A 10,766-nucleotide genomic window follows, 5' to 3' on the forward strand; every position below is an offset into this window, starting at 1 on the left:
TTGTGCTGCACCCTGTGAACAGTATTGTTAACAATGTTGTTGAAGCTTGTTGAATCATCAACGTTGTTGCAACTTGTTACAACAACAACATTGCATCAACATTGATGATTCAACAAGCTTCAACAACATTGTTAACAATACTGTTCCCAGGGTGCAGCACAACACATTGTTCACTCCTGATGCAACAACCTGATCAATTTTTGGCTGTGTATATGATTTGGGCTCTATGTGTCCATATATCAGTATATATCACAATAGAATCCATAGACTCAAGGTTTTCCGATTGGGTGCCACTAATAGTACTAATTAAACTTATTTTTACGTTGTAATTATCAGGTTCAAAGCAACTAATAATCAAGGACGTCCATGATGAACAGAAATGTTTGTAAGATATAGCCTTATGTGCTCAATTCTGCACCACAAAGTTTATCGAAACCATTGTAATTCTCAATAAACACATCGTCGTTTGGTAAAGAGAATTTTATACAGAATGCTACCCAAACAGCAGATGTGTAGCAGCGTAGCTCCTGATATTACGACGATATGACAATAAGGTTCATTTTGGAAAGAAAGAAGCCAGGATCTCAATCAGGAATTTTGTTTTCAAGTCTGTGAGTTAATCTTAATCTTTATGAAATCTATCTAACAGTTGTGTTCACAGGCAACATTTTACACTTAGTAGCTACGCCTACTGAATTCCGAAACGTCTTCTACAAAAACGACGGAACGTGCTTGTCAGTGCAACGACTTTCAGTTCAGAACTAAGTTACATAAAACGAACTGTTTTAAATCAAACTGTAAATAAAAATTTTTGCTTTTTCTTTATTCTCTTACAATCCCAAGGTCGACTCTTTCTGTTCTCTCTTCTAAGTCCTTTACATTACTCTGATAAATATTACGTTTGCGATGTCCTCTTTGTTATATCGTATGACTAAGTAACTTTGTGTGATTTGTATAAAATGTGAGGTGTGTGAATACTCTTATGTTCTTTTATTTCGGAATAATGAACACATTCACCAGCTTCCCCCCTTGTTTATACCATTAAGTGTGGAATACTGCAACACCAAAGTTATCGGACTCACGGCCAACCTCCAATATGTAAAAATGCATCTGGATTACCAAAGACTCGCTACCACTGTAATGGAAACGTTACGTATGATAGAAAACTCAAACTTCCAATCTACTAAATTATATTGGCACGACAGGTGTATACCAGGTTATCTTGCACAGGATCATGAAAATTGCTCCATTTTCCTGAGTGCTTTGACAATACAAAAAACAAGTTCAATGAAACTAAACAAATATAATCAACATATGTGGAGGATCGACTCTCGTGACAATGATTTCATGCAAACACAAGTTACACCTCAGAAAAATTATGAAAATTAAAAACAATGAAAGAGCTCACAAATATTTGAGTTTACTATGGCTTATGAAATCATCTTGTTGCTTCAATATAATACACAGATTTCAAAATCAACAATTTTCAATAAAAGCATCACTACTCGACGATGTCCATCCATATACAGACATAAAATGCGTATAGAGAGCCAACGATTATTGCAGAAAACTATGAATGAACCTTTTCTCCTCATTCCCAAGGTCGACCTTTCTAATATTCTCTTTTAATATTTCTATGTTAATAAAATGTCTAACATGTTTGTTATGTGTTGTCCTGTTCATCCTCTCAGGAATGAGCAAAGCCAAACAAATTTGTCTGATTTGTTAATGTGACGTCTTGTACGTTACATTCTTCTTCTGCATCTATTCCCTTTCCACTGTCGTCTTGCTATTCATATTTGTCATTTTGTCACTTTTGTCATAGCTGTATGTGTCATATTTGTGATTGTGTTTATTTCAGTGTCTTCCTTAATATCTTTAACTCAAATCGAAATTGAATCTAATATCCACTAATTACAATTAAAACCAATGTAATTATGAATATATTATATCACTATTGTTAGAACTGAACAGAAACATGTATATCAGTTTCCATATTACTTTTACCTGTCAATTGTCTAATACCATTAACTTACATATAATAAAATCAATGGTTTCTTATCAACAAAAGTTACCTCAAAATACCATCTCAATCAGATTTGACTCTATTTAGAGGTTTTAATAACACAAAGGTTCAAGTATTTTTTGCAAAAAGATGCTCAAATTCCTCATAGAGGAAGAATCTAATACCGGAAAAGCTACTAGCACCGATGTGTGCTAAAACATGATCATACCTTTCTTTCTGCTTTTTACTTGACCATCGCGTTTAGTTCCTTAGATATTTTGGAAAACTTTTGATAGTCGTCTGCCATCTTGAAAAAAGACTCGTATGCTAATTTATGCAAAAATAAATTTGTGACGTCAAGTGCAGGGGAACAGATATTATAATAGTGTGCGTCTAAGCGCATTCTTAGACGATTTTGACCAGAAACAACATATAAACCCACTTTTTCTTATAATTGGGTAGAAAACTAAGCAACACAACCCTTCTGTTCGTTTTGATTATGTATTTAAAATAAACGCATCGATTTCGTCGCAGTAAAACTGTGAAAGTGTTCATTATGGCTGGTATTTATGGCGATTGTGGTTGGCTATTTGTCTATTTATTTATAATCTGAACTCGGCGATCACACTGACAATGTTTGTTTACTTTACTATACACCAAACGCTTATTTATTTAGCTTGGGTATTTAAAGTCCAAAATTTAACCAACATAAACAGGAACAATAGCACAGCAAGCTTGCGGCGAGTGTGGTCATGACGCTATATCCTTTGCGAAAATGCTACGTTCTAGCGTTTTTCATATTCCGGTGTTTTTTCGCATAAAAGTTGCCGAACTTTCAGTTTGCATCAATTTTTAACGTTTTGAGTAGGCTACTTTGTATCTGTGATACAGTGATAGCGCGCTTTCGAAACATGTATTGTCCAGTGTATGGTTGCAGTAGAGACAGCCAAAAAGTTACAAGTCCAGCAACGCATTTCTTCTCCTTTTACATCTGGAAAATCGGCAGACCAACAGCATAGAAGAAAATTATGGATAGAGTTTTGTAAACGAAAGGCATTTAAACCATTCTCATGCTCTAGAATATGTTCTCTGTATTTCGCAGAAGACACATATGAACCAGGAAATTCGCCGCAGTTTCTTGAACGCTTGGAGTACAAAGAAAAATTTATAGTCTGCTTGAAAAAGGATGCGTTACCAACATTACATAAAGCGTTAGAAAATCCAGCCATGACCAGTAGTAGGACAAGGGATTTAACTGTAAGAAGACAAGGAAAAAAGGTACGTTATTTTAATGTTCATGTTGGAAAATTCAAAATTGCTTTGTGTCAGTGTCAATAGCTGCAAAGTTGCTTATTTTCAAGTGAATATTCTTTTTTAAAGAGCGTTGCGGATCTTAGAATTATTAGACGCCGACACTATCCTCGAGGAAGTAAAGGGAAATACAATTCCCAGCAGTGCAAGTACGCCCGAACCTTCCCACGCGTTTCAAAGAAACAAATACACCCAGACGACCGCAATCAAACCAAAGACAAGGTCGGTAAAAACACAAACCCTCATCGATGCTACGTCAAGTTTTCTACAGTCATTTCGCATATCAGAGACAGGATCCCCATTAGAATATTTACAACTCCCAGAGCCAACAGGGGACTCCTGTACTGTCTTTAAAACAAGCAAAAAGCACAGTGTCAGTGAGAATGAAATTGATGAGGAAAGGAAAGTGAGGAGTCGGCAGAACATGACTACTCGCCAAGCGAGGAAACTACAAGTGAAAGCAACAACACTTGCGAGGAAGTTTACCCCAAAACACGGGTTGTGTTGCAAAATGGGAAACCCCCCACAAGAACAGATAAAATTTGTCGTTTTTGAGGACGCAGTTTTGGACGTTTTCGGGGTATGCAGACTATGTGGTTCAAAATGCACGGTCACAGTGGAAAGCCAACGAGGGTCGTCCTGTAAAATAAGTAGCTGTTGTACAAGCAAAAGCAACCACCATTTCGAATGGATGACTGGTCCTACAAGTAAATGGCATGCCCGTATTTCATTTACTTTTGGCATCCGGAGTTCTTGCTACTGGGATGGAGTCATCTAAAGTGCTACGGCTATTCTCCGCGCTAAAGATCCTAAACGTAAGACAGCGAGAATTATCAAATATTTTAAAATATTACGTTATCCCAACCGGGTACAAGGTTTGGCAAAAAGAACAATTGTCAAGACTAGATGAAATTAAGGGAGATTCAATTGTTGTGGCGTCTGATATGCGTGTTGATAGCCCCGGGCACAGTGGTCTTTTGGGTTCTGGCAGCACATTAGACATAGTTTGAAACATCATTTTAGATACACAAGTTATCAAGGTAAAAGGGTGACTAAATTTACTTGTAATTTTTATAAACAGCCCATGTAAACAGTGTTGTTACAATTTTTATCTTTTGCAAACTTATTGATACATTTCAATGTTTCATCAGTCAACAGAGGTGAAAAACTCAAATGCGATGGAGCTGGAGTCCTTGAAACGGCAAATGAAATTTTTGGAAGAAAAGAATATTTGCGTGACAAAACTGGTGACAGACCGTCATATTCAGGTTTCATCTTATATGGCCAATAAGAGACCTGAAGTTGAGCACTCATATGATGTCTGGCATGTAGCAAAAGGTATGATGGGTTTCATTTGATATTGTATAATTACAATCAGAATAACCATTCAATAACTAATGTTTATAGGAGAAAAGAAAAAATTGACAAAGCTTGTCAAAAAAAGAAAATTTAAATCAATTAAACCATGGATTAGCGTGAGTAATTTTTTACTAGTTACAAGTTTTATTACCCCTGAATGTGAAGTAATATACTTTGTTTTATTTCATACTTGACAGTCCATTGTTAACCACATTTCTACTGGGTTGGGAACTCAAGTACAACTGCTGATGAACGAGAGGAAAAATGGCGCAGTCTACTCAACCATATTGTAAACATTCACAAACATGAAGGGCATAAGGTGTTTACTGAATGTCTTCATGGCCCAATAGAAAAAAATGGCTGAAACAAGGTTTACTAATATTCATTTTAATTTATTATGAAATCAATCTAGACCTTAATACACCCGTTAATATTTTACGTTTATTCTTAATATTTTACATTTATTCATCTTATTAAGGATCTGCTGCTTACAAGAAGTTAACTGAGATGCTAACAAGACCTCGGCTGATTACAGCAATTCAAAAGTTATCCCAGTATCACCAGACATCTGGATTGGAGGCCAAGCATGCAGTGGACAATGTTCTTGCTTCTAAGAACACCTATCATTCATACCATTCCCTGAGTGCAAGGTAAATGACAATATAGTATAATTTGCAATACTGCAGTAAATAAAAGTGATATATTTGTATCTTTTAAAAGGTTGTACTGTGCAAATCTGCATTACAATGAGAACAGCAGTAGAAAACAAGCAACCAGAGCAGATGGCAATCTTCGATGGGCAATTGCTTATCCAAAAGCATTCAAAGGAGAAAAAGCAGTTGCCAAACCATTGAAGGAAAAGCCAACATGTGGTAAGAAATAGTTTACTAAAACTGTAAACGTTTTAAAAAGTAGACAGTTTCAGTCTGTAACTAATCTCTCTTTCCAAAAGCTAAGATAAATTACAGTAGAGCTAACGAAAATAACATTTCCTAATCCATTTTTATAGCATATGTGGATCTAATTTTAAAGGAAGCTGTTCAACTTAGAAGTGAATACAATACACTAAAGAATGCTAAGGTCCATGCCATCAAATTTCTACCTGTTGAACCAAAATCACTTGTTGAGCAGTATCTTGAAGGGAAAGAACGTCCATCCAAGGAGCTAGTGGTGGCCAATCGCAAATCTCGCTTCAGCAAGCCAGCTTTACCTGCAAGTACAGAGAGTGAGTCAGCAAAGTATCATGCGCTTGTAAGGGAAAATGTGCAACCAGAAAATGTGATTGCAGGGGTACAGATCAAATGTGTCACACCAAATGTACTTGTAAAGTGGAAAAGTGTAAAAATCACGAGTAAGAAACATGATATTTATGTGGTGTAGATAATCGACCGAATTAATTTTTATGTAAACGTGATAATAAAACTGACTTTAAATTAAATTTTCAATCGCGCTTCATTATAATAGGCACACTGTTGGCTGTGCACACTCTAGTCTACTTGGCCAGATTGCCGGAAAAACTTACCGTTTCGACTTTTTTGCGTATTTAAAATGAGTGTAAACGCCATCATGAGACGAAAATCGATCTCGAATGGTCGTGTAAACACACGCTGGAAGCGGTCTTCTGTTCTTTTTCCCCAAAATTTGAAATATCTATGCGAACATCGTTGGTATGCAACAAGTCTATACAGTTTGTGCATTCTGCCCAAATCGTCGTCATGCAGAGGGCAGTTGTCCTCAAGATAGCGACAAACGTCTACTTTCAAGATGGACTGAATGTTTACCATAAAATAACTCGAGAACTAAACAGTTTTGGTAAAAAATAATACCATATTCGTAATCAGGAGGTCAAATTTACCTGATTGCAAGCATAAAAAAATTTATTGCCAATACCCTTTATATATAGAACATTCTTGCTGATATGAGCTTTAATGAAACCCCTCTTTTAACCCTGATGAAAAAAGACACCTGCTTAGGCGTTAACTCTGGCTTATGTGCCGCGCCAGTGCATGGGCCAGCAATATAATAATTTTTATATGCAATGTTCCTAGTTCCTGAAAAGAAATTATCATATAGCTCAGTGGCCAGCATCCTTGTTTCCAGATAATTGGCCAGTGATGACGTCACAAAAATTTAAAGCATGCGAAATGAGGCCGAATAGAGGCTAGCTAGTTTAATAATCGAATGCTTGATCCTCATTTTTATTTTTATTATGTTGTTTAAATATTCGAGGGATTGAGAAAGTTTAGTGCAATTTTTTATGTGAAAGGTGAGTTACTTGAAATGCAAGGGAAGATTCTTATATTTGTCAGAAATTTGAGTTAAACTAGCGTATAGGATCAAGGTGTATTTTATGGTCGCTCACCCCAGGTGTTATAGGTGTACGTATTAAGAAACAAAACGTATTCAGAAGTGGTTTTTCTTAGATGAAGATGATTGTTAGAGATGTCTTGTGTTGATGTCTTTTAGGTGATACATTGATTTCGCAGATATTTGGTTTCACTTTTGAGTTTTTTTTAAGAAAATATGAATATGTTATTTGGGTTTATTTGAAATAATTGTTCTGTAGAGATATTATGATATGGTGGTGCATGAGGTTGGAAGTTTCGTTATAAGACACGGTGACCTGTGTTGACAAGATGTAGTTAAAAAGGGACAGGTATTTCGAGTATTTAGTAAGCTTAAGGTGGCTCGATACGGTTTTCAAAAATTCCACTGCTCATCACTTTGACACGTTCAAACAACGCATTTTTACAATTTATTCTAGAGATATTAGGGTTTTTATATATTTTAATGTTTCTACTTTTGAATCGTATTAGTTTTAGTAACAAATTGTCCGTTGCTATGGCAACATATGTATGGTGGCCCAGGAGTGCCATTGAAAATTTATCAATTTATTTTAATTTACTATCCTAATTATTTATTTATTATAGTTTTTTTTTCTTTTTCTTTTTAAGTAATATATTTCTTTCACATTTATTTTTAAAAAAATATATTTTTAATACTCATCTTGGCCCATGAGTGCCACGAAAAAAAAAATTAAAACTAAGGTCATGGCCCAGGAGTGCCACTGCCAATTACTGCTGTTGACACAGTTTTGTGACCGCGGGCGCGCCGTAAACAAAACACGTGAGACAATATGTCGAAAAGGAAACATGCTGATCAGTCTGACAAATGGAAAGCTTTTTATAACAAGGTTTCGGGAAAACGAACAGGAAAAAAAAGTGGATCAGGAGATTCTACTCTTGAGTTTCTTACTGTTCAACGCTTATCCGCTGAAGTTGAAGGTAAATGCCAAAAATACACTCGCATAGGAGCGTTAACGATGGTACCCTTTGGCCAGGAACTCTCGATGGAGAATATAAAGAGAGCATGCTCGAGGCATTTTAATGTGTCGAAGTACATGGAATGTCATGTATTGGCAGGGGAAAGAGGCCCATCATACACCGACGTAAAACAAATAACAAATTGGAAACAACTCCACGTCCGGTTTATTGAAAAAAGCGACAAGGAAACTGTAAACGTTGATGACGACGAATCACGTGATTCACGTCCTGAAAGGGCTGGTCTTTTATCACGGGGAGATGTAAGTCTATCCTCAGGCTTAGGTCTTTCCTCATCCCACTCCGTGAGGAAGGAATTTGTGCCCCCAATGCGCCATTCATCACCATGCAAATCGAAAGTTCCAGCATCAGTGCCACTCAGCGCTGTGATGAACTTTAGAAAATTCATTCCACCAAAACCAAGCAGGGGCCTGGTAACATTGCAGCTAGAATATTTCTCGGTGGATGATAAAAAGTGGCTTGATCCTTTTGATGCGCGGGTATCTCTTAGCAATGAGAAGTTTGCTAGTGGGGGTTTCAGAGATGCATTTGAGTGCATTGCATTGTCTGGCATTAATGGAAAATTTGTCTTGAAAAAGCATATAGAGGATAAAGTTCCTCAAATTCTTCAACATTTTGAGTCACTGGAAGTTCACACAAGGAAGGTGGTTCAAATGCATGCTTTGGCTCGTCATTTCACAAAGTGCTTGAGCAATGAAATAACCCCTGAATTTGGTGCTTCTTTCCTTTACAACAAGCTGTATTACAGTAAACTTGATGAGCAATCTGTAACCATTGAACCATACCTTCATGGCAAATTCACCAAATACATCAACAACACTGGTGAAATTATAGTTGCTGATGGTAGTGATTTAGCAATGAAAGCTGAAACACTTTCTCATTACACCTATGAAAAGTCTGGGAAGCGACTCATGGTACTGGATATCCAAGGTGCTAGCTATTCACTCTGTGATCCAGAGATTGCCAGTACACAGTTCACTGATGATGAAGATAATATTCTCTTCTGCAATGGCAACTTGTCTAGAATGGCCATTGAGACATTCCTTTCACAGCATGTTTGCAAGAAGTTCTATGAACTCCTTTGCTTAGACAAAAAGTGAGGTGAACATTTTAAACTGCTCTGACTGATATTGTACTAATGTTCAAATTGTTATGTTAGCTGTTCAGCATAGGTGCATGAATTCATTAATTTGTTGCATCAAGATAAACCCCTTTATATTGGCATTACAAACTGTTTGAAAGCATTGCTTTTTGTCCAACTATAGGTAGGACTGGTAATGATAATGCACTGTTGAAATTTTTAACTTGTTTTATTAAATGTTTGGGAAAGGTGAATACAGGTATATTAAATTTTATGCCTATGTTAACACAAAAAGTAAACGTCATGTATTTAATAAATACAATATACTGAATCATTTAGGCAGATTTCTGCTTTCTCCCTGATTTACACTATATACTTAGGTTTATTGTTAGGTACAAATTAAACTCTTGATAAATCAATATTAGCCTTTAGATACAAATATGCATTGACTGCCTCTGCTGGCTCTATATCAGCAACATTGGCAAATTATCTAAGTCGAAAATTATCTGTTAGATAGTCATCTGTTCCCTCCAAAACATTTGAAAGCTCTCCAACCTCTTGAAGTTGCTCCTCTGTAACAGGTAGACCATGTCTCTCACCACCATAATTCTCTGGGAAATGATAAATGTGTTCCGGAACACCAACTGGCAGTTCTTTGTCTCGTTGATACCGACTTCGATGGTTGTTCCAAACTGATGTTCGAAATGTATCCAATTCTTTCTGCAGCACAGGAACGTAAACAAAAGCTAACATATTCCTAATGACAAAATTTCTAGTGAATTTCTTAGAATTTAATAAACACAGGGAAAAAATAGGTGCAGGTAAACATATGTCAAGTGTTTCACTAAATATCAATATGATATGTTAAATAGTTTTTCTTTATAAGTTAACCAATGAAGAAAATAATCATTAGCCAGATCACGATATAATGGCAAAGTATGGCACACTGGGGAGCATCTTAATGATAAGTACAAAATATTATGAAGTATATGTACCATATAAATGTTGCTATAATCAATTGATAGCATTGTTTACCTGTGAGTGTCATCATCACGGTCATATTCTCCTTCCTCTACAAGACTATTTAGTTGACGCTTGAAATATCTCTCCATTCTTTCCAAAAGCTCTCTCCACCATCGCTCTATTTTGTTTTGTGTGGAAGGGCCATAGATCACACTATCGGTAGCATCTGCCAAGTCTCCCTGCTGACTTCTCAGGTAAGAATGCATTGTTGCTAAAATGGTAGTCTCTGTTCCCTTGTCAACTCTGATCCGACTAGGCAACACTAAATGATGAAATATTAAATGTATTTAATTAACATAATGGTTATACTGTATTACTGTACATTCTCTACAAAACAAAAATACATTTTGATTTTTTATATGTTTGTTTATATTTTTATTTGTCAAATGCTTTAAAAGATAATGCAAGACCTTTCACTTGATGAATTAAATTTTCTGGCATTACAGCCAAATTAAAAGTAAAGTAAGGAGGCACATTGCCATTGTATTAAAATGTAGGCTACACAAACTTTGTATGAGTTACCACACCTTGTAATTATGAAAACTAGGTCATACTTCTATTTTCATCATGATTATTTTGTAGCAGCAATCATGATGAAAACAGGCTGCAAATTAGAGGGTTAACTTCTTACCTTTACTGGAAATTA

General features: G+C 36.0%; 1 protein-coding gene across 1 annotated transcript; it reads right to left on the minus strand.

Moving 5' to 3' along the window:
- Window positions 1-9,583: 9,583 nt before the first annotated feature.
- Window positions 9,584-10,326, minus strand: LOC114527710. The gene is made up of 2 exons (XM_028549414.1): window positions 10,133-10,326; window positions 9,584-9,854 (listed from the first exon to the last, which is right to left on the minus strand). Exons 1-2 carry the CDS (start codon window positions 10,324-10,326, stop codon window positions 9,584-9,586), a joined length of 465 nt encoding a protein of 154 aa, XP_028405215.1.
- Window positions 10,327-10,766: the final 440 nt, after the last annotated feature.

The sequence above is a fragment of the Dendronephthya gigantea genome, unplaced genomic scaffold (genome assembly GCF_004324835.1).
Source record: "Dendronephthya gigantea isolate DGI-Jeju-01 unplaced genomic scaffold, DenGig_1.0 000046F, whole genome shotgun sequence".
Taxonomy (NCBI): domain Eukaryota; kingdom Metazoa; phylum Cnidaria; class Anthozoa; order Malacalcyonacea; family Nephtheidae; genus Dendronephthya; species Dendronephthya gigantea.